Source organism: Borostomias antarcticus (genome assembly GCF_949987555.1).
Source record: "Borostomias antarcticus genome assembly, contig: scaffold_171, whole genome shotgun sequence".
In the NCBI taxonomy this organism is placed as follows: Eukaryota; Metazoa; Chordata; class Actinopteri; order Stomiiformes; family Stomiidae; genus Borostomias; species Borostomias antarcticus.
This window is the reverse complement of record NW_028176141.1, coordinates 58146-82500: the sequence shown is the minus strand read 5'-3', so window position 1 is coordinate 82500 and position 24355 is coordinate 58146. Positions and strand designations below refer to the sequence as shown.

At 51.5% G+C, this 24355-nt stretch overlaps 1 protein-coding gene across 1 annotated transcript in view; it reads right to left on the bottom strand.

Moving 5' to 3' along the window:
- Nucleotides 1-18404, bottom strand: part of LOC311328769 (uncharacterized protein) — a gene marked incomplete at both ends in the record, with an annotated part of 30552 nt that extends 12148 nt beyond the window's left edge. Inside the window, 14 exons of the mRNA XM_084462681.1 lie at nt 10514-10697; nt 12507-12670; nt 13145-13364; nt 13897-14083; nt 14178-14343; nt 14453-14568; nt 14826-14981; nt 15370-15593; nt 16126-16312; nt 16407-16572; nt 16682-16797; nt 16902-17243; nt 17632-17770; nt 18375-18404. Of these exons, the coding sequence (XP_084318807.1) occupies nt 10514-10697; nt 12507-12670; nt 13145-13364; nt 13897-14083; nt 14178-14343; nt 14453-14568; nt 14826-14981; nt 15370-15593; nt 16126-16312; nt 16407-16572; nt 16682-16797; nt 16902-17243; nt 17632-17770; nt 18375-18404 (2397 nt within the window). The remainder of the gene's footprint in view (nt 1-10513; nt 10698-12506; nt 12671-13144; nt 13365-13896; nt 14084-14177; nt 14344-14452; nt 14569-14825; nt 14982-15369; nt 15594-16125; nt 16313-16406; nt 16573-16681; nt 16798-16901; nt 17244-17631; nt 17771-18374) is intronic.
- Between the last annotated feature and the right edge of the window lie 5951 nt (nt 18405-24355).

Below are 24355 nucleotides of genomic sequence, written 5' to 3'. Positions count from 1 at the left end.
CTTATGACGTACAGAACACACAGCCATCCCTCTACTGCCTCTTAGGACGTACAGAACACACAGCCATCCCTCTACTGCCTCTTAGGACGTACAGAACACACAGCCATCCCTCTACTGCCTCTTATGACGTACAGAACACACAGCCATCCCTCTACTGCCTCTTAGGACGTACAGAACACACAGCCATCCCTCTACTGCCTCTTAGGACGTACAGAACACACAGCCATCCCTCTACTGCCTCTTAGGACGTACAGAACACACAGCCATCCCTCTACTGCCTCTTAGGACGTACAGAACACACAGCCATCCCTCTACTGCCTCTTAGGACGTACAGAAGCTAATCGTTCTGACAGGAAGCTTTTAACGCTCGCTTCCTCGCGCCCTGTCCTTTTCTCATCCAGTCATCATCCTCCTGGAGGGAGCCTAAATACTGTACACACACACACACACACACACACACACACACACACACACACACACACACACTCCATATCCAGCCTATTCTCTCTCTCCCTCCCTCCGTCTCCGGGTCTCCCAGGGGTAATTGGTCTTGGCTCTGTTTTAGCACCGGTGCATTTCTCTTATTCAGCTCAACAACATGCAAGTGGTCTCCTCTAAAAATAATGACCACAGTTTCCACCCAAATGATACCTGATCAGGGGCGTGGAGAGATGCAGCCGCAGTAGAGACTGGTAGTGGTTGTGGTTGTGAGGATTATTATGAATAAATTAGTTACTATATTGTGTTTCTGGTGTGTTGTGTGTGGGTGTTGTGTGATTTTTACATAAATATTGGTCGATACCAAGTGCCACTTCTGCTGTACATTTCCCTGTTCTAATCACCAGACAGCTGTATCAGTCCTGTGAGCTCTGACTATAAATACAGTGGTGAAAGTCGACTGTCAGTGACTGAGAGAGATCACTAATTTGTCATGTTTCTCACGTTTTAATTACACCGTGATATCAGGTGAGCAAATTGCATTTCCTATCACCAGTAGCAGATAGAGTACTTACTAATTGTCAGTATCAGTGTATCTCTTGTGCTGTGTGTGTGTGTGTGTGTGTGTTTGTGTGTGTGTGTGTGTGTGTGTGTGTGTGTGTGTGTGTTGGTGTTAGAACTAGCCATGTGGGGATGGAAAATCTGTCATATGCCAAATCAGCTACTGTAACTATCTAATTAACCTAAACTGCATTTCACTGTATATTACACCTGTATGATGAGTATGTAACAGATACATCTGACCTGACTTGAATAACCTGAGTCATCGTAACCAGTTAACTAACCTGTCAGCCTAAAACGAATCAATTGGTTGATGTGACGCTGGTTAAGTCACCAGTCTGGTCCCTGTGGAGTGATTGAGCAGAGAGATGACAGCTGGCTGATGACCAACATGGCCGCCACCGGACACTAATAACTGAGAAGCTTGTTAACAGAACCACACTGAAGCTCTGTAACAGACTGATGCAGAAAAAAACCTTTACTTAGATGTAGGAAAGCTATAAACCAGGGTTAGCAGGAGGGAGGGAGGAGGAGAAGAGAGACAGAGGAAGGGAGGTAGAGAGACAGATAGAGCCGGAGCCCCTCATTTTAGGTGTGGGTGGACACAGAAAAATGCGGAACTAGAAGTTGTAGTTCTGAGCAGGAAGGTCCAAATCTCTACAACTGACGTCAAACGCGTCATTATTTGTAGAGTTTTTTGGTTTTTGGAAAGTGAGAAAAAATAGCCCAAGGAAACACTGAGGGAAGGAAAACAACATTAATTCTAACATACTGAACATTCTGGAATGATACAAGGCTTAATGCTAATCGGTGAAGTGCTCCTTTAAAGAGAGAGATGTGCCCCAAAGGGGAGAGGTTTCTTAAGCGGGCCTGGTTGGATGCAGAGTCTCCTCGTCTCATTGATCGGCCCCAGATCCCCCCCCCTCCCACAAATGGAGACAGAGCAGCAGCATCATTGAAAGCGACGCAGTGCTCTGACCCTCCACCAGCTGCTTAATGAGCTTTTATTGACTTCAACACCGGCAGTTCCTTCTACCACTTATCACAGTTAACCGGGATCACAGGGGATAGACTCCACACTCTCAACCAATCACAAGGGATAGACTCCATACTCTCACCCAATCACAGGGGATAGACTCCATACTCTCACCCAATCCCAGGGGATAGACTCCATACTCTCAACCAATCACAGTTAGCTTGGATAGACTCCACACTCTCAGTCTCAAACAGTCACAGTTACCGTACCTAGAATAGACTCCACACTCTTTCCCAGTCACAGAGGATAGTCTCCACACTCTCAACCAATCTATCCCAAGTTGTTAAGGGAACACTGAATTCTTAAAACCATGCCCTGCCTTTCTCTTACCTGCAGGTCTAGCAGCAGGCTAGCACGCTTCATTTATGTTCGTTTTATTATCTTTTATCTATCTATCTATCTATCTATCTATCTATCTATCTATCTATCTATCTATCTATCTATCTATCTACAGTATCTATCTATCTATCTACAGTATCTATCTATCTATCTATCTACAGTATCTATCTATCTATCTACAGTATCTATCTATCTATCTACAGTATCTATCCATCCATCCATCCATCCATCCATCCATCTATATCTATATCTATATACTTGACCTATATACTTGACCCTCTGGAGCCCATGGCCGTGATTCCGATGCCAGACAGGGCTGTTGAGACCAGGATGTGAACTCCAGTCCCCGGTGAGCAACTGCCCCCACACACACGGTCGACGCATTAGACCGCTGCACCACCACGGACCCTGTTCCTTTTTGGAAACAAACCACTCTCCCTCTATTTTCCTACCCCCTCTCCTACTCCCTCACTTCCCCTACGATCCCCCCTTCCCTCCTAGCTCCCTGCTCCTTCACTTCCCCTACGATCCCCCCTTCCCTCCTAGCTCCCTGCTCCTTCACTTCCCCTACGATCCCCCCTTCCCTCCTAGCTCCCTGCTCCTTCACTTCCCCTACGATCCCCCCTTCCCTCCTAGCTCCCTGCTCCTTCACTTCCCCTACGATCCCCCCTTCCCTCCTAGCTCCCTGCTCCTTCACTTCCCCTACGATCCCCCCTTCCCTCCTAGCTCCCTGCTCCTTCACTTCCCCTACGATCCCCCCTTCCCTCCTAGCTCCCTGCTCCTTCACTTCCCCTACGATCCCCCCTTCCCTCCTAGCTCCCTGCTCCTTCACTTCCCCTACGATCCCCCCTTCCCTCCTAGCTCCCTGCTCCTTCACTTCCCCTACGATCCCCCCTTCCCTCCTAGCTCCCTGCTCCTTCACTTCCCCTACGATCCCCCCTTCCCTCCTAGCTCCCTGCTCCTTCACTTCCCCTACGATCCCCCCTTCCCTCCTAGCTCCCTGCTCCTTCACTTCCCCTACGATCCCCCCTTCCCTCCTAGCTCCCTGCTCCTTCAGCCCCACCAAGAAACAACCAAGCAACCATAGTCTCTGTTCTCTCCTGTCCTACAGACCAGACCAGACCAGAACGAACAAACCAGACCAGACCAGACCAGACCAGACCAGACCAGACCAGACCAGACCAGACTAGACCAGACCAGACCAGACCAGACCAGACCAGACCAGACCAGACCAGACCAGACCAGACCAGACCAGACCAGACCAGAACGAACAAACCAGACCAGACCAGACCAGACCAGACCAGAACAGCCCAGACCAGACCAGACCAGACCAGACCAGAACGAACAAACCAGACCAGACCAGACCAGACCAGACCAGACCAGACCAGAACAGCCCAGACCAGACCAGACCAGACCAGACCAGACCAGACCAGAACGAACAAACCAGACCAGACCAGAACAGCCCAGACCAGACCAGACCAGACCAGACCAGACCAGACCAGAACAGACCAGACCAGACCAGACCAGACCAGACCAGACCAGACCAGACCAGACCAGACCAGACCAAACCAGACCAGACCAGACCAGACCAGACCAGAACGAACAAACCAGACCAGACCAGACCAGACCAGACCAGACCAGACCAGACCAGAACGAACAAACCAGACCAGAACAGACCAGACCAGACCAGACCAGACCAGACCAGACCAGACCAGACCAGACCAGACCAGACTAGACCAGACCAGACCAGACCAGACCAGACCAGACCAGACCAGATCAGACCAGACCAGAACAGCCCAGACCAGACCAGACCAGACCAGACCAGACCAGACCAGATCAGACCAGATCAGACCAGACCAGACCAGACCAGACCAGACTAGACTAGACCAGACCAGACCAGACCAGACCAGACCAGACCAGACCAGATCAGACCAGACCAGAACAGCCCAGACCAGACCAGACCAGACCAGACCAGATCAGACCAGATCAGACCAGACCAGACCAGACCAGACCAGACTAGACTAGACCAGACCAGACTAGACCAGACCAGACCAGACCAGATCAGACCAGACCAGACCAGACCAGACCAGACCAGACCAGACTAGACTAGACCAGACCAGACCAGACTAGACCAGACCAGACCAGACCAGACCAGATCAGACCAGACCAGACCAGACCAGACCAGATCAGACCAGATCAGACCAGACCAGACCAGACCAGACCAGACAGAGGGATCCGTGGCCATCAGCTGCAACAATGACCTTGTAAAGAATAGGACCCTGGAGCTCATCCTCTTACACACACACACACACACACACACACACACACACACACATGGGAGCATATAGACACATGTGAATATGCATACATACATATGCATACTCTCCACACACACACACACACACACACACACACACACACACACACACAGACACACACACACACACACACACACACACACACATTGTGTCATTTAAGTCATCAGTGTTAGAGGACAGTTAGTTCATGTGCTTCTCATGAATATTCATACTCATGCCTTGTCTGGGGGCGGAGAGTCAAGGGGAGTGCGCGCTACACTGCTGCTTCATTACCCTTCATTTGCTTAGGGACCTCTCCCACACACACACACACACACACACACACACACACACACTCTCTCTCTCTCTCTTTCTCTCTCTCGCTCTCACTCTTTCAAACACACACACACACATACACACACACTCTCTCTCTCTTTCTCTCTCTCGCTCTCACTCTTTCAAACACACACACACACACACACACACACACACACACACACACACACACACACATACACAAACTATAATAATAATTTTGGACCTCGAGGGTCTTTAGTTATTGGCAACATATGATATGATCCCACAATACATGAGTGAGGGGAGACAGCACACACAACACACACACACACACACACACACACACAACAACGTCTTCAGTGGTCGCCGGTGGAAATTGTTCCCTGCATTTCTCCCATCCAGGCCGTCCTCCTCCAGGGGCAGCCAGGAGCAGTGAGCAGCCATCGTTCATGGAGCCCAGGGAACAAGTCCAAGTGCTCAGTCCAGGTCTTGATCAGGGACCGGACTGAAGAGCATCTGTGCTTCTGCATGTTTTTCATATTCATACACACGCACGCACGCACGCACGCACACACGCACACACGCACACACACGCACACACACACAATCTATCAGTGAAGGAATCTTGGTGGACCTGGTGTGTCTGGTCAGGTATAGTTCTCAGGTGTAGTAGTGACATTACTCGCTCAACCTCCCTTGTCTTTCTCAACCTCCCCGGCTCCCTCAACCTCCCTCGTCTCCCTCAACCTCCCTCAACCTCCCTGGTCTCCCTCAACCTCCCTGGTCTCCCTCAACCTCCCTCGTCTCCCTCAACCTCCCTGGTCTCCCTCAACCTCCCTGGTCTACCTCAACCTCCCTCGTCTCCCTCAACCTCCCTCGTCTCCCTCAACCTCCCTGGTCTCCCTCAACCTCCCTCGTCTCCCTCAACCTCCCTGGTCTACCTCAACCTCCCTCAACCTCCCTGGTCTCCCTCAACCTCCCTGGTCTACCTCAACCTCCCTCGTCTACCTCAACCTCCCTCGTCTCCCTCAACCTCCCTGGTCTCCCTCAACCTCCCTCGTCTCTCTCAACCTCCCTGGTCTCCCTCAACCTCCCTTGTCTCCCTCAACCTCCCTGGTCTCCCTCAACCTCCCTCAACCTCCCTGGTCTCCCTCAACCTCCCTCGTCTCTCTCAACCTCCCTGACTCCCTCAACCTCCCTCAACCTCCCTCAACCTCCCTGGCTCCCTCAACCTCCCTGGCTCCCTCAACCTCCCTCAACCTCCCTCAACCTCCCTGGCTCGCTCAACCTCCCTGGCTCCCTCAACCTCCCTCAACCTCCCTGGTCTCCCTCAACCTCCCTGGTCTCCCTCAACCTCCCTGGCTGTTAATAAGTGTTAAGTCCGGAGCCTGAGAAGCAGGAGTTTAACAGAGGAAAAAGCCGCTCCACACTGGCTGGTTAGTATAATTGGGAGGTGTTGAAGCATCCCTGAGGTGACTGTGAGGAGGTAGCTTATTCTTGGGAGGGTGGAGGGTGCTGGGGGAGGCTAGGAGAGGATGGAGGATGCTGGTGGGTGGGGGGGGGGGGGCTGGGGGGGGGCAGTCCTCCATAAGAGGCTTAACCTGCTTTAATGAGAACTACATCTTAACTACTGTACAAAACCCGGTAGCACTGAAAGAGTAAGAATTGGTTCAGTGGCTTAATACACCACAAGGCCGATAACATGCGCCCACGCACACACACACGCACACACACACACGCACGGACACACGGACGCACGCACGCACACACACACACAACAAAAACACGCACACTTTCTTTATATCTCTCTCTCACACACGCATGCACATACACTTTCTTTATATATATATCTTTCTCTCTCACAAACACACACAAGCACAGTTTCCGAAAGGGGAGAGGGCGGGTTACCCCCCCCCCCCCCCCCCCACACACACACACACACACACCTCCCCCTGCCATAGTGTCCACTAAACTGTGCCACTATCAGATCTGTCACGTGAGAGTCGCCTAGACTACCGCTGTAGGCTACACACCCCAGAGACACCGTGGTGCTGTCTGCGTCATGTAGTATTTTAAGAATTACATTGTTTCCACGGATTTCGAGCCGCTTCTGTGGGACCGTGACTCTGTGGAGACTCAGCGGGACAGCCGTGGCCGAGCTCCGGGGCAGCGGTCCCTCATCCGGTCGCGCTGTCTCCTCTCCTGGGTCTCCGTTGGGGGACAGATGCGCTTCATTCATGATTTATTTCCACCGGCATGTGTTCCCCTTTCAGCCCCCCTGGACACAGTCTTACATCGGCACCTGCGAGCACAGAGTGACTGAGCGGCCGGAGGAGGTCGTTGAGGTGACGTGCAGTAACTTGCCGGTATCGTGCGCGTTTGAGCAGCTCACAAATGTAGAGTAAAAAGACCGATAGGCCTATGCAACTCGATTTAAGCTTGATGTTATTGAGACCTGTCATCTTTTTGGTGACAAATAGGCCTATGTGATATCGGACAGTCGTGTTAGCGTATTGTATCCCTGTGCAAAGCTAGAAGACTCATTTTAAATCCATCAGCAGAGCCATCTCCGCAATACAGGACTGTCGGTCAAGCATAACTAATTGTCATGTAATCAAAACCGGAACGGAAGGCATTGATGCTTCCAGGCTTTACAACACTTCGCCCGGGACCTTTAGTGGCTAAATTACGCAGTCAGATTTTCGTATAGGCTAGAAGTTATCTTACAGTTCAGCCCAAGTGCATGAATTAGACCCATCCGGGACATCTTCTTAATGTGCTCCAATTATTTTACTAGATAATTAACCGTGTGGATCTGTCGGTACTTACTTAACTGAAGAGCAACAGGCAACAGGAGACATGCGTAATTCACAAGGGAAGCCATCCTGAGCGCCAACGGGTCCGGTGAAGTCGGACGGAACCAGAGATTCAGCTCGAATATGTAAAAAATCCGTTTGCTGGAGCTGTTCAGCTCGGCTACCTGCTCTGCTCAGCAGTCCAACTAGCGGAGGTGAGACGAGCCCGTATCAGGCTCACCGGGGGAGCTCGCGGTGCTCCGGTGTGTGCGCGCTTACGCAGTGAGCGCGAGGAGGGAGGGCACGTGGAGCGCAGAGTAGAAAGCAACGGTACTCAGAGACATCCGCTGTAGGTGGGGATGCAGGGAAATAAATTGTGCCATTGGTTTTAATCTCAGCATGTAACGGTCTTCATAAAATATGATACACGTGATGCAGATGTCAAGATGTGTGCGTTATTCACGAGCTTTTGCTCCCTAGGGAAGAGCACCATGGTAATCAGAGAATCGATTCTACATTCATAGTCCTCATGTCCTCCAAAAACAAAACACTTAGGCAGAAATTGAATTGAACAAGTCTTGTTTTTTTTTTATTCCAAAAACGTTTAGGATAAAATAAATGGTGTAAAATATACAACATAATGATCCAAGCACAGGGAACAAAACACCATGGAAATCAGTAAACAGGAAAAAAAAAACAGGAGTTCAATCTGTATGAGAACTAGGACAAAATAGGGTATATATACTGTATAGCGTTTATGTGCAAGCTTTCTATGGACATTCAGGTCTGTGGTTCTGGATGTTTAAACCCTGATCAATATGAAACTAAAGCAAAACTATGAGCTAGAAGAGTGTCACTCAGCTACACCTGTTTGTACAAAACCACCATTCTGGTCCCACCTTCTCAAAACCTGACCACACCCACTCACAAGTCCCATCTTTTCAGATACTAGATACATTTATCACAGACATTTATCACAGACAGGAACTTCCAAAACTGCCATTGGACTGACAGCCTCCTACACCTCCAAGTCCTACAGACCAGAACATTATGGACCAGGGTCTCTCCTATCCTCTAGATCTTGTAAACCAGAACCTATACTGGACCCGACCCTGAATCTGAATAAGACCGCTACGGCCCAGAGACGTGGCGTCGGTACCTTCCGCCCCGCCTTGTTCCGACGCACACGCTTCCTTCTCATGCGGGCGTGCTAGGGCTCAACCAATCTATCAACAGCTACATGCAGCTCTGCAGCGATCAATAACCAATAACCCTGACGCTCACGAGCGGAAGAGAGCATTAGAGCCGAGATCGCCTCCGTTCTGGATCACGGTCAAGCTTTTCACGGCTGTAGAGATTCCAGCCCAGGACTCTCAGGAGCACCAAACCTTAAGACTTGTTGTCGTAGCATTCAGCTTACCGCTCAAGCTGGGCTGGGCATCAAACGGTCTAGGGAGGCGTTGTTAATGTCCAGCTGTTCCTTCAATTACAAGGAGAGCTCACTTGGGTGTCTTTAGATCCGTTCTACTTCTCCAGTCTCCACTGTCCAGTCGTGTGTGTAAACTTGAAAACCCCTATCCTCCTCCCTGTGCCATCTCACAAGATGTCCGCCTGGTTTCTGGTGCTCTGAAGATGATTCCTAAAACCCATCAAGGCTGCCAGCTGTCCTGCTTACATACAGACATGAACTGTGATGGTTTCCAGACAGCCAGTCTCAGACAGGACAACTCCTCCTACAGGAGACCACCTGCTGGAGGACTAACTCCCCCCATCAGAGGTACAATAAGGCACTGTCTCTATCGCCTCTGGACAGGAGGGCGCCTACAGGCCAAACCTAACTAACTCCAAACTATCGGCGATTCCTCAAGGACCTGCTATTCAGACATTCATGGTGGAAGCCAGTGAGAAACACTAAAGGCTCAGTACAGATCGTTACACCACGGCAATCAGATAATTCACAGACGGAACCGTTTCTTTTCTAAGCCTTTCTAAGCCTTTCCAGTTGTACTAGGACTGCAGCGTTGTGGTGTCGGACCAGGAGAGCAACCAGGAGAACAGATGTGGTTTACGTGAACAAACGTGTCAGCAGGTCCACCAAGTGCTGCCTTCTGGAGCCCATGAGAGGACCTGCACGTTTCTGAACATCTCTGGGTGTCCCGACGCAGAATCCTCATGATCGCCATCAGGAACACAAATCAGTCTGTTGATTAGAAGCCTTTTCTACAGATTATAACTACTGTACTTCAATAAGAACCAAGCAAGAATACAAGTTAGAGAACGTCTTATAAATGTTAGGAACAAAGGATATATAAAAAGGGACAAAGAATGAGAGAAAGCAAGAGTTTTCGGGGGGATGAGTGGATAGTGTCCGCTGTACACATGGACGGCCATAGTGTTTCCTGGTGTCCTCGCTGGTCCCAGGGACATCCTGGTGACGCGTTATCAGAAGCCAGAGAGAGAATAACATAGTATGATGCCAGCCAGCTGGAGAGAGGCCCTGGTCTGGCGAAACGTGATGGAACAGAACTTCCTGCCCTTCTCCATGCTCGCCGCGGCAGTCAGACAGGGGGAGGGGCCACAGACACAAAATGTCTATGGGTTGAGGTGCCGCGGCGTAGAGGCTGAACGATATACACTCCCCCAACGCAAACGATGGCCGTTTCGGGCTACGGTGTCCCTGAAGGGTCAAAAACAGGCACGCCTCGCCATGCACCCTCGCGAAACTCAAAAATAAAACGGTTTTAACAAACGGCCCTCTGGGGGAGGTGGATGGTGGTCATCATAAGGCGCCGGGCGCGCTTGCTCAGGGGGCTGTGGGGGTCCTGCTGGAGGAACTGGAACAGCTTCTGACGGACCTGGGTGAGGACCGCGCTCATGTGGTCCCTGGTCACCGGGTCACCGTGGTCCAGGTTCATCACTGCGTCCTCCAGGTAACTGGCAGGGAGGGAGACAGGTTAGAGACAGACGGGTCACTCGCATCAGGGAGAGGGAAGACAGGTTAGCGCAGAGAGACAAGTTACTGGTGGAGAGACATAAGGTTAGACAGATGGAGAGGTGAGTGGTGGAGGAAGACCGATCAGACAGGCAGGTCTATACAGACCACCACTACCATCCCCGCCTCTCCTGGTCACCAGTGTGGTGATCTGGCCAGGGGGCTGTGCAGCTGAGCATGCTCGGCCCAATCCTCTTTCTTTCTCTGGAGCCTGGACACATCTCCTCGACCTCACCTGGCCAGCAGCCAGTCACTTATAGGCGTCCTAGCACATGATCTCCGCTCTTTACAAGCAAGAGCAGTCCCCTGTCGTATATATTAGATCTCCCCTCCGCCCCTCTCCTCTCCACCCCCCCCCCTCCTCCTCTCATCCACCCCCCCTCCTCCCCAGCCCTACTCTTCTCCTCATCCACTCCCCCCCTCCTCCCCAGCCCTCCTCCTCTCCTCATCCACCCCCCCTCCTCCTCCCTCCTCCTCTCCACCCCCCCCTCCCCAGCCCTCCTCCTCCACCCCCCCCCCCTTCCTCCCCCGCCCTCCTCCTCTCCTCTCCAGCCTCCCCCCCCCTCCTCCTCTCCCCCCCAGACTATCGGACTTCCTCCTCTCCCCTCTATCTATAAAGCCACTCTGCCCTTTAGAGACAGAGCAGCTGCTAAATCAATATGAATGCAGATCCTGTGCCATGTCTAGCGCCACTGAGAACAGATACTAGGACCAATACAAAACACGGTTCAGGGCTCAGCCCTACCCAGACTCTATAACCCCCCCCAACCCCCCCACGCCAGCTCATTACTCTACACCCCCCCACCCCCCAGCTCATTACTCTGAACCCCCCCCCCCCCCCCCCCCCCAGTCGGTGCGGAGCGCCAGCAGAGGTAAGCGGGCTGGGCGGCCCCTCGGGGGGCTCGGGGCAGTTAAGACGGCGGGCGCGGACGGAGACAGGAGACATTGTCCTGCTATTCGCTTCCCTGCGTGTCCTCCCCACAGCCCGGTGTCTGCCAGGATACCACAGCTGCAGCTGCACACACGATCTGATCTGGCTTTAACACAACGCCGAGGACGGCGAGCGGACGCGCTACGAACCTGGCGCTGAATGGGAGACGATGGGACGACCGCCATGTCTGACAGAGGAGGAGAGAGATGTAGATAGAGGGACGTGTGTGTGTGTGTGTGTGTGTGTGTTAGGGCTGGCCAGAACGATTCGAGTATTCCACTATTCGTTCGGTACGTTAGTATTAGGAGCTCAGTTCAGTATTTGGAGTATTGTTTTTTATGTCCCAATACTCCAACCCGATACCAACGTCGTCATCAAGTTACACTGAGTGACTCGCGAAAGCGCAACTGAACAGAAGAGGATTTCATGCTCGTGTTTTCTCCCGCTAAACCCTCTCGGCGGGTCTCTGGTTAGGGCTGGCGCTCCAACTCTCGCCCCACCAACGTGCTTGTGACGCAGCTACAAAGGAAAAATAAGATATGCTTGCTGAATAGCAAGTTAGTAGCCGGGTTAACTCAATTTAAGGAGCATTTTGGCCTCCGTCTCTCCCCGCTCTGCGTGTTGCGTCTGCCAAACAAGCGCACACACACGTGTGTGGCAGCAGGACTATGCAATGTTGCCACCTAGGGGTTGAGAACGAATACTATTCGCACGTTCCCACCGACGAATACTCGAAGCCTCTAAAATGGCATTCGGGACAGCCCTAGAGAGTGAGTGAGTGTGTGTGTGTGTGTGTGTGTGTGTGTGTGCGTGCGCCAACCTGATCTTGAGCTCTGTGCGGGTTGCCAGGTTGGAGGAGAGCTGCTGTATGAGTGACAGCAGGACAGGCTGGATGACGGGACAGGGGTGCTGGCCGAACACCTGCTGGCTGTCGATGGTCTCATACACGTAGAGGACCAGGTTCAGGTCAGTGGCTGACAGCGCCTGGGGGGGAGATAAGACAGTATATGTGTGTGTGTGTGTTTGTGTGTGTGTCAGTGTTATTCAGATGTGTGTGTGTGTTGCCCAGGAGGAGTGTATGTGTGTGTGTCAGTGTTATTCAGGCACGTCTATGTGTTGCCCAGGAGGAGTGTGTGTGTGTGTCAGTGTGATTCAGGCGTGCGTGTGTGTGTGTGTTGCCCAGGAGGAGAGTGTGTGTGTCAGTGTGATTCATGCGTGTGTGTGTGTGTTGCCCAGGAGGAGTGTGTGTGTGTGTGTGTTGCCCAGGAGGAGCGTGTGTGTGTGTCAGTGTGATTCAGGCGTGTGTGTGTGTGTTGCCCAGGAGGAGTGTGTGTGTGTGTGTGTGTGTGTGTGTGTGTTGCCCAGGAGGAGTGTGTGTGTGTGTGTGTGTGTGTGTGTGTGTGTGTGTGTGTTGCCCAGGAGCAGTGTGTGTGTGTGTGTGTGTGTGTGTGTGTGTACCTGCTGGAAGGCCTGGTTGAGATGTCCCTGCTGGAGCAGCTGCAGTATGGCAGCCTGCTGGGCCTGGTAGGCCAGGTGGGCGGTGGGGACGGGAGTGCCGGCCGCTGACCTCATGGCCTGCATGATGGAGGAGGTGACCACCGCCTGCTGCTCCTTCATGGCCAGGCCCACCTCCCCCTTCACGATGCGCTGCACCTGGGTCAGGATGGACTCCTGGAGGCTGGAGGGGGGAGGGGGGGGGGGTTAACCGGTCATCTGATTAACTACGGTCATCTGATTAACTACCATTACGCATACAAACAACAGCCTAACCCTGGCCGCCATATACCCCAGTTGCCATATACATCAGTGGCCGACAGCAGAGACCGCATCAACTTCATAAGAGTGGCCGATATAGTTATTTCCTGTCTGACTGAGGACTGTTTTCTTCTGAGTTAACTCCTCCCATCGTCCAACCGATCCATAACATTGACATAGAGGTTCGATGGGATTCATGTTCCGATTTTAAGCCCAGGATTAGGATTTGTGTGTCCCGGCTCCCCAATCTTTAATCTATCTGCTGCATAAGCACAGTTGAGCACGCATACATGCAGAGAAACACACACAAACACAAACACACACACACACACACACACACACACACACACACACACACACACACACACACACACGTTCCTAAGACCACCTGGCGGGATCACCAATATCTATAACCCCCAGAATTTACCCCGCTCTGCACACGGGTGAGAACTCACTTTCTCACGATCATGTGCAGCTGATGCTGCACTTCGGCGCACACGCTTGTCGTCACGCTACTGGCCAGCTGGTCGGTGGAGCTCTGGAAGGTGTCGATCATCTGCTGCATCTGCCCAATCAGAGGGTCCCGTGCCTCCTGCTCTCGCTGCTTCCTGTTGTTGACGTGGGTCTCCAGCTGCTGGATGTCTGCAGGAAGTGACACGCGTGCGGGGTCAGACACACGGACGCAAACACACAAGACAAGAAGAAACAGAGCCCCTGGGTGTATAGGTCGTCTTACATTCGTTGGTTCCCTGTTTGAAGCTGTCGTTGATCTGCTGGAACATGGACTGGCAGCCTCTCTCGAACACGGGGAGAACGATGCTCTGGAACGCGTCCTTATAGGCCGCCTGGATCGGCCCCTGCATCGCCTCCGCTGCCGCTCGGCCAATCGCATCCGTCGTATTCTGGAGAGGGAGGAGACTCTTCCGGTTAATTATTTTATAAATGTCCCAGAGTACTTGCTTGTGTGTGTGTGTGTGTGTGTGTGTGTGTGTGCTCCTGCCGCTGACCCACCTTAGACTTGACCACCTTGCTGACATTTTCCTTGAGGGTTCCCTCCACAGCGGTCAGCTTGGCAGCGATGGTGTTGCTCAGCTGACCGGTCACGGGCTCCAAAACCTTAGAGATGGCTGGGGAAGAGGATAGGAGACAAGGGAGGTAGGAGAGAAGGAGAGGAGGGTAGTGGGAGTGAATAGGGAGAGCGTATCAGTCCATCTTGATGAATATAATAGACACGCTAACACGCTAACGATGTTAGCCACGCCCAGGAGGCACACGCTAACGATGTTAGCCACGCCCAGGAGGCACACGCTAACGATGTTAGCCACGCCCAGGAGGCACAGGCGAACGATGTTAGCCACGCCCAGTAAGCAGGAAGTTGTCGTACTCTGAGGGACGGTCTTCTTCATCTCGTCGCGCAGCGTCTTGTCCAGGCGGGAGGAGAGGGAGGAGGAGAGGGTGTGGGCCAGCTGCTGCGACAGCTGCTCCTGTAGCTGCTGGTTACGACTCTGGTTCTCCAGCAGCACGCGCTCCAGACGGCGCTCTGGGGTCAAGAGGTCAAGGTCACACACGGGGGGCAGACGGTGGTGCTGGAGGAGAGCAGGTGCTCCTAGTCTGGCCTCACGGGGGCAGTTCTCAGCCACATGGGGCAGTTCTGAGCTAATGAAACCCACTCGGCCCAAACTCAGCATTGGGCTGATGTGATTAACCCCTGCTCCAGTCTGCTTTCTAAACACAGCTCTTTAGCCCTACTTCACAAGTGAGTTAGGTGTGCTAGCCTGTGCTAGCCTGTGCTAGCGGTGAGCTCCCCTAGTGTTAGTCAGGGGTATAGGGGTACGCCGGTGCTCTTGCGAGTGATTTGCTAGCGTTATATAAGTGTATATAGATCCTGTAGGAGTATACTAGCGTATGCTGGCGTGGTGGAAGGATACGCTGGTGCTCCTGCTGGCTGGCCAGGGCGTGGTCGACGTGGGAGATGACCGTGCTCTGCACCGCGTCCATGTGACCCGAGATCCGCTGCAGCTCCTTCAGAGATCCGCTGCAGTTCCTGGCCTGCATGATGGAGGAGGTGACCACCGCCTGCTGCTCCTTCATGGCCAGGCCCACCTCCCCCTTCACGATGCGCTGCACCTGGGTCAGGATGGACTCCTGGAGGCTGGAGGGGGGAGGGGGGGGGGGTTAACCGGTCATCTGATTAACTACGGTCATCTGATTAACTACCATTACGCATACAAACAACAGCCTAACCCTGGCCGCCATATACCCCAGTTGCCATATACATCAGTGGCCGACAGCAGAGACCGCATCAACTTCATAAGAGTGGCCGATATAGTTATTTCCTGTCTGACTGAGGACTGTTTTCTTCTGAGTTAACTCCTCCCATCGTCCAACCGATCCATAACATTGACATAGAGGTTCGATGGGATTCATGTTCCGATTTTAAGCCCAGGATTAGGATTTGTGTGTCCCGGCTCCCCAATCTTTAATCTATCTGCTGCATAAGCACAGTTGAGCACGCATACATGCAGAGAAACACACACAAACACAAACACACACACACACACACACACACACACACACACACACACACACACACACACACACACGTTCCTAAGACCACCTGGCGGGATCACCAATATCTATAACCCCCAGAATTTACCCCGCTCTGCACACGGGTGAGAACTCACTTTCCCACGATCATGTGCAGCTGATGCTGCACTTCGGCGCACACGCTTGTCGTCACGCTACTGGCCAGCTGGTCGGTGGAGCTCTGGAAGGTGTCGATCATCTGCTGCATCTGCCCAATCAGAGGGTCCCGTGCCTCCTGCTCTCGCTGCTTCCTGTTGTTGACGTGGGTCTCCAGCTGCTGGATGTCTGCAGGAAGTGACACGCGTGCGGGGTCAGACACACGGACGCAAACACACAAGACAAGAAGAAACAGAGCCCCTGGGTGTATAGGTCGTCTTACATTCGTTGGTTCCCTGTTTGAAGCTGTCGTTGATCTGCTGGAACATGGACTGGCAGCCTCTCTCGAACACGGGGAGAACGATGCTCTGGAACGCGTCCTTATAGGCCGCCTGGATCGGCCCCTGCATCGCCTCCGCTGCCGCTCGGCCAATCGCATCCGTCGTATTCTGGAGAGGGAGGAGACTCTTCCGGTTAATTATTTTATAAATGTCCCAGAGTACTTGCTTGTGTGTGTGTGTGTGTGTGTGTGTGTGTGTGCTCCTGCCGCTGACCCACCTTAGACTTGACCACCTTGCTGACATTTTCCTTGAGGGTTCCCTCCACAGCGGTCAGCTTGGCAGCGATGGTGTTGCTCAGCTGACCGGTCACGGGCTCCAAAACCTTAGAGATGGCTGGGGAAGAGGATAGGAGACAAGGGAGGTAGGAGAGAAGGAGAGGAGGGTAGTGGGAGTGAATAGGGAGAGCGTATCAGTCCATCTTGATGAATATAATAGACACGCTAACACGCTAACGATGTTAGCCACGCCCAGGAGGCACACGCTAACGATGTTAGCCACGCCCAGGAGGCACACGCTAACGATGTTAGCCACGCCCAGGAGGCACACGCTAACGATGTTAGCCACGCCCAGGAGGCACAGGCGAACGATGTTAGCCACGCCCAGTAAGCAGGAAGTTGTCGTACTCTGAGGGACGGTCTTCTTCATCTCGTCGCGCAGCGTCTTGTCCAGGCGGGAGGAGAGGGAGGAGGAGAGGGTGTGGGCCAGCTGCTGCGACAGCTGCTCCTGTAGCTGCTGGTTATGACTCTGGTTCTCCAGCAGCACGCGCTCCAGACGGCGCTCTGGGGTCAAGAGGTCAAGGTCACACACGGGGGGCAGACGGTGGTGCTGGAGGAGAGCAGGTGCTCCTAGTCTGGCCTCACGGGGGCAGTTCTCAGCCACATGGGGCAGTTCTGAGCTAATGAAACCCACTCGGCCCCAACTCAGCATTGGGCTGATGTGATTAACCCCTGCTCCAGTCTGCTTTCTAAACACAGCTCTTTAGCCCTACTTCACAAGTGAGTTAGGTGTGCTAGCCTGTGCTAGCCTGTGCTAGCGGTGAGCTCCCCTAGTGTTAGTCAGGGGTATAGGGGTACGCCGGTGCTCTTGCGAGTGATTTGCTAGCGTTATATAAGTGTATATAGATCCTGTAGGAGTATACTAGCGTATGCTGGCGTGGTGGAAGGATACGCTGGTGCTCCTGCTGGCTGGCCAGGGCGTGGTCGACGTGGGAGATGACCGTGCTCTGCACCGCGTCCATGTGACCCGAGATCCGCTGCAGCTCCTGGCGCAGCTCCACTAGCTCCCTCTGCACCTCCCCGCTCAGCATCTACGGGAAGAGAGAGGAGGAGGTTACGGACGTGTACAGTGGGCTCCAAAATTACTCGCACCCCTGACATGCAATGCACAAACATAAAATAAAATAAAAGTTTATTCTAAACAATATAATAATAGAGTAACTCCAAATACTTGCATGTCATGAATACTGTAATATATTAATGTTCCAACGGAACTAACGAAAACCATTTACTGATTTAATTAAAAATCAATTTCCTCCAAATCAAGGTTTTACAATGAATGGTGCCCTTAAAGATTATTATTGTTTCACTATGGTATAAATGAGGTAACACACATGCATCTCCCTCTGTCATCCAACACCATGAAGAAAAAAGAACTGGCAGTTCAAAAGAGACAGATGGTAATAGACCTTCATAAATCTGGTTATGGATTAATAAGAAGATCCACAAATGACTGAATATACCACTAAGCACTGTCAGGGAAATTATTATTATTTTTAAATCATACACAAAATACACATCACGCCACACACACATGTACACATACACACACTCACTTACACATTAATTATAATTGTTGCTAACAGTAATAATGCTAACAGGGTTGCTAACAGTAATGCTAGCAGTGTTGCTAACAGTGTGGCAGACGGTCAGCAGGAGAAGCATGGCTAGTAACAGCTGGCTGCCCACTGAGATGCTGATGACTTGCTGACTGCAAACTGCCAGAGTAGCATAAAGGTGTGTGTTAATTACCGTAGGACCATGAAGAGACCTGTGCAGTCTGAAAGACCACAGCCCTGATACACACCTACAGATGTGGGAACAGAAGAATGCAACTTGCTGCATCATTTCACGTCGCGGTATTTGGCAGGGAAATCCCGTTGGAAATCTCGTGGGATTTCAGACGGGTGTTATTTCGTTTTAGTGATGCACCACCGCCAGGTGGCGTCTTTGAGTAGATTTAGCAGGCTGGGCTCAGTGTTTTTCTCCTATAGTCTACGAATGAAGCATCATTAAATTTCACATTCTTTAATTTAAATGCTCTGTTGTAAAGCACTTTGAGCTGAAGGTATCTGAAAGGGGCTATACAAATAACGTTTAATTGTTATTATTACCTTGTTCTCAAACACATGTTTTATCCACCTCGATGTAATTTAATTATTACGAACACCTATAATATATCTAGGCCTACAGTAGCCTATCTATCTCGGTAACTGACGTCGGGTCAAGACGTGGTGTCTGTTAAGTCAAATGCGCAAAATAACAGTAGGCCTATTGTAAATATATTTGTTAGTAAAGATATGGTGAACGTGGGGGTTTTGCGTTTTGTTTCTGGAACGCATTCAACTGGTAGGCTACTCGTAAACCCCGGAAGTAAATTTGAAGACAGGGCACCAGCTAATGTAGCCAAGTCTGAGCGCAGTAGGCTATATGGCTTCAGCACGATACAAAGAAAAAATAAGCTTGATCGGAGGTGTGGATCCATACAAAATTGAAATAGTCGCCATGAGTAAAGATCACTCATTGCCAATCATATCCGGACATTAACTATCTTGTGCATAGCGGCAGGTTTGACAGTGAGACATCAACCGATAATTGTAATAATGCGATTATTGAAATGGTCTTGTGAACGCCTTTATCTGATTTCCAAAATCGGGGTAAGGTCCAAAGGACGATTGTGGGTTTTCATTTGCACATAACTATATTTTAATAAAACATTGAAGTCCGCCTGTCAATGACTTTCCCTAAAAGTGTGTTCTGTTGCACCCCCTATTGTTAAATTATAAATGAAAAAAACATACACAATATGTTGTTATTTGAATGATCTTGAATATATATATTCAAGATCATTCAAATAACAAAATATCGTGTATGTTTTTATTTATTTATACCGGCCGCCAGCTGTTCAATGAACGGCTATAGGGAATGCGCAGTTTCGCGCTGGCTACAGCCTATTATATGCACAGTTTCGCGCTATGTAGGCTATTATAAATAGGCCTAAGTATTATTCATTGAGGGAGCTTGGACTCGCTGGGGAATGGTGGAGAGACACAGAGCCTCCCCAGACGCGACATCTCCAGTTGGCTGTGTATTTGAGCTGCCGCCTCAACCGTGCGTAAGAGCAGAGCGCATCATATAGCTACAACTAGTAGCCCATAGCCATTAAAACGGCTTATTGTTTTATTCATATATCAACTAGATAATTCGATAATAATGAGTAGCCTAGTAGGCTATAAAATGAATTCAATAGGGCAAGCCTTAAGTTGTAGCCTAGGCTACAGTACAATCACAAGACGCATAGGCCTAGCCTATCGTAAAAAAGCGTTGCGTTCTCATAGGCCTATATTAACTTAGATAATTATTAATTATGCTCAGGTCATAATGTCCGTTAAAAATAATTCCCTCTAAGCAGAATTTGAATTGTATTAAAATAGGTTCTACTCTACTCTACTCTACTCTACTCTACTCTACTGTACTTTACTCTGTAGTGAGTGTGGTGTTATTGTTATTGTTACAGGCCACCGTAGTGACGTCAGGTTGGGTTGGCTAGGTTACGGGCGGGAGAACGTGAGAGGAGATGGTAGAGCGAGAGAACGAGACGTAATAAAGACACTACATTGAAATACAGAAGGACTCACGTGTATGTGTAAAAGAATAACACGACATGGTGTCAGAAGTCCTGTAAGTAGTGTTAAGAGTTAGATCGGCCGACAAGTGTCATTTTAGTTCATGCGGAGGAGGAAGAGAAAGAGGAAGAGAAGGATGGTTGATAACGCGGGAGCAGCGGCAGCCCAGAGAGCGGCGCCGGTTCCAGTTTCAAGTGCTACGTTCAGCATTCAGCCTCCGGAGTCCTTCGACTTTTCAAAGCCGCAAGAGTGGGCAAAATGGATACGCAGGTTTGAAAGATTTCGTCTGGCAAGTAACCTGAATGTTAGCACTGAAGAGAATCAAGTCAACACGCTAATATATTGTATGGGAGATGAGGCGGATGATATTTTACGTGGACTAAATCTGACTGATGCTCTAAGAGGTACTTACCAAGGGGTGCGTGATGGATTACAGGGTTTCTTCGTAGTCAAGAAAAATGTTATCTACGAGCGTGCCAAATTTAACATGCGCAAGCAAGGAGAATGCGAGACTGTAGACTCATTTGTGACAGCACTATATGCGCTGGCGGAGCATTGTACATATGGAGCGCTACATGACGAGCTGATTCGTGACAGGCTTGTCGTTGGACTGATGGATAAGCGGCTGTCCGAACGCATGCAGCTGGACCCGGACTTGACCTTGGAAAAGGCAATAAACATGGCGAGGCAGAGTGAAGAGGTGAAAAGACAGCAATCTTCTCTGCGAGGGGACACCAGGACAGAGGCAAGTGATGCTAAATCTGTAGACAGAGTGTTCAAGAGCAGTGGCAAGACGTATGCTAAAAACAAACCTCAACAGGCTAACAGCTACCCAGCCAAGCCACACAGTGCCAAATACTCAAAGGGGAAAAATGTTCAGTGCCATAAATGCGGCAGCTCTCTGCCCCATTCACAGCGCGATTGCCCTGCTAATGAGGTGAAATGTCATTCATGTGGGAAGATGGGGCATTACAGGCGTGTGTGTAAGTCATCCAAATCTGTACATGAGGTTGAAGAGGACTGTTCCTGCTCCTGTGAAGAGGATGAGGACTGTGTGTTCTTAGGCAGCATCACAGCTGATGGTGAGCCATGGATGGTCAACATAAACATCGATGACAGACGTGTGCCATTCAAAATAGACACTGGTGCTGATGTTACAGTTATGCCTCACACTGTTTTTCAAGAGATCTACAGAGACAAGGATCCACCTACCCTCCGGAAGTCAACTAAGCCACTGATGGGACCTGGGAGGAGTCCACTAGATGTTGTGGGCGTCGCCGAACTGTTGCTAAGGAGAGGAGAGAAAGAGGTGCTGGAGGATGTGTATGTCACTCGACACCTGCACACTGCGTTGCTGGGGAGACCTGCTATTAGTAAGATGGAGCTTGTGGCACGTCTTGACAGTATCACGATGGAGACGCTCAAGACAACCTACCCAAAGATATGCAGTGGTCTCGGCGAGATGAGACAGCCGTATGCAATCAGGCTGAAACCTGGGGCCCAACCATTCTCACTGAAGACACCCAGAAGGATTCCGTTGCCACTGATGGACAAAGTCAGGCAAGAGCTGTCCCGCATGGAAAGCCTTGGAGTGATCAGCCGAATCGAGGAGCCAACTGACTGGTGTGCCGGCATTGTGGTGGTTCCCAAGAAGACAGGTGCTGTTCGCATCTGTGTTGATCTCACGAACCTCAATGAGTCAGTGTGCCGGGAAAAGTACACCCTACCAACAGTGGAGGAAACACTGGGAATGCTGGCTGGAGCCAGAATATTCAGCAAGTTAGACGCGAACATGGGGTTTTGGCAAATACCTCTGACGGAAGATTCATCAAAGTACACCACCTTCATCACGCCCTTTGGCAGATATTACTTCAACCGTCTACCTTTCGGCATCGCCTCTGCCCCCGAACACTTCCAAAACAGAATGGTGACAGAGGTCACGGGAGGGCTGGAGGGTGTAGTCTGCCACATGGACGATGTGCTGGTGTGGGGCCGATCACAAGAGGAACATGATGCTCGTCTGCACGTCGTGCTGGGGAGGATTGAGAAGGCCGGAATCACCCTGAACATCGATAAGTGCGACCTGTCGAAAGAAGAGGTGACCTTTCTAGGCCATATAATCTCCACCAGTGGTATTAGCCCTGACCCGAGTAAGACAGAGGCTGTGAGGAGGATGGAGGAGCCGACGAATGTGAGTGAGCTGAGGAGCTTTCTCGGCATGGTAAACCAGCTGGGGAAGTTTATCCCACAGCTGGCGGAGAGAGATAAGCCGCTGCGGGACCTTCTGTCAAAGAAGAACTGCTGGTTGTGGGGCTTCGAGCAGGCCAGGGCCTTTCAAGATTTGAAGGATGCACTAATATCCCCACCAGTGTTGGCCATGTACGACTCCAACAGGGAGTGCAAAGTCTCAGCGGACGCGTCATCCTATGGCTTAGGGAGTGTGCTTCTCCAAAAATGGGATGGAGTGTGGAGACCTGTAGCCTATGTGTCGCGGTCTCTCACACAAACTGAGCAGAGATACGCGCAGGTTGAGAAGGAAGCCTTGGGCCTGACCTGGGCTTGCGAGAGGTTTCGCAACTTTCTCATCGGCAGACACTTCCAGCTAGAGACAGACCACAAGCCGCTCCTGAGTCTGCTGGGGTCTCAGCCGTTGGATGCTCTTCCTCCACGGATTCTGCGCTTCCGGATGCGCCTGATGCGCTATTCTTACTCCATTGCTCATGTGCCAGGGAAGTGCCTGTGGACTGCCGATACACTCTCACGTGCTCCTGTGAAGAGGAGAGAGACACCGGATGAGAAGGAGTTATTCGAGAGTACTAACATCTACGTGGACATGATAATGGAGAACCTGCCAGCGAGCACCGCCTACCTGGACGAGCTGAGAGAGCAGCTGAAGAGGGACAGTGTGTGCGCACGGGTGATGCAGCTGAGTGCAGAGGGATGGCCAGCACACAACAACAGTGAACCTGCTCTCAGGCTGTACTGGGCGGAACAGGCGCTATTCACAGTAGAGGATGGACTTTTGCTGAGGGGAAGCAGGCTCATCATCCCTTCAACAATGAGAAATGAAGTGCTTGCCAGGCTGCATGAAGGCCACCAGGGGGTGGTAAAGTGCAGGGAGCGCGCAAGACAGTCTGTATGGTGGCCTGGGCTGAGCCAGCAGCTGAACGAATTAGTCCTCAACTGCCGAACATGTAGCAAAGAGAGACAGAACCAAAAGGAGCCGCTGATGCCATCTCAATACCCAGGGCGACCATGGCAGAAATTGGGAGCAGACCTGTTCATGCTGGAGAGCAAGACATACCTGCTGGTTGTGGATTACGCATCAAGATACGTGGAGATCGCTCTGCTGACCCCCACAAAATCAACAGATGTCATCCACCACCTCAAATCGATCTACGCACGGCACGGCATCCCAGAGGAACTGGTGACGGACAACGGGCCGCAGTTCTCTGGAATGGCCTTTGCGGCATTTGCGGCGTCCTACGGATTTCGTCATGTCACAAGCAGCCCGAAATATCCTCAAAGTAATGGGGAAGCAGAACGGGCTGTCAAGACAATAAAAGGTCTCCTGAAGAAGGCAGCTGACCCATACCGCGCTCTGCTGGCGTACAGAGCCACCCCGCTGCATAACGGGTACAGTCCGGCTCAACTTCTGATGGGAAGGAGACTCCGCACGACGGTGCCTACACTTCCTGCTCTACTGGCCCCTGCTCTTCCCGACAGTGCGGCGGTGGTCCTGAAGGAAGAGGTAAAGAGGAGGAGAGACGCACAAAGCTACAATCGGCGTCATCGTGCAAGATGTCTCGACAGACTCACTCCTGGAAAGGAAGTGTGGGTCACCGATCAAAATGCAACTGGAGTCGTGGTCAGCAGTCACCCTACTCCACGGTCGTACGTCGTGGATGGACCTCATGGGACGGTACGGAGAAACCGGCGCCATCTCATCCCCATGGAGCCCTCACCGGCGCAGAGTGGTGGTGGTGCTGC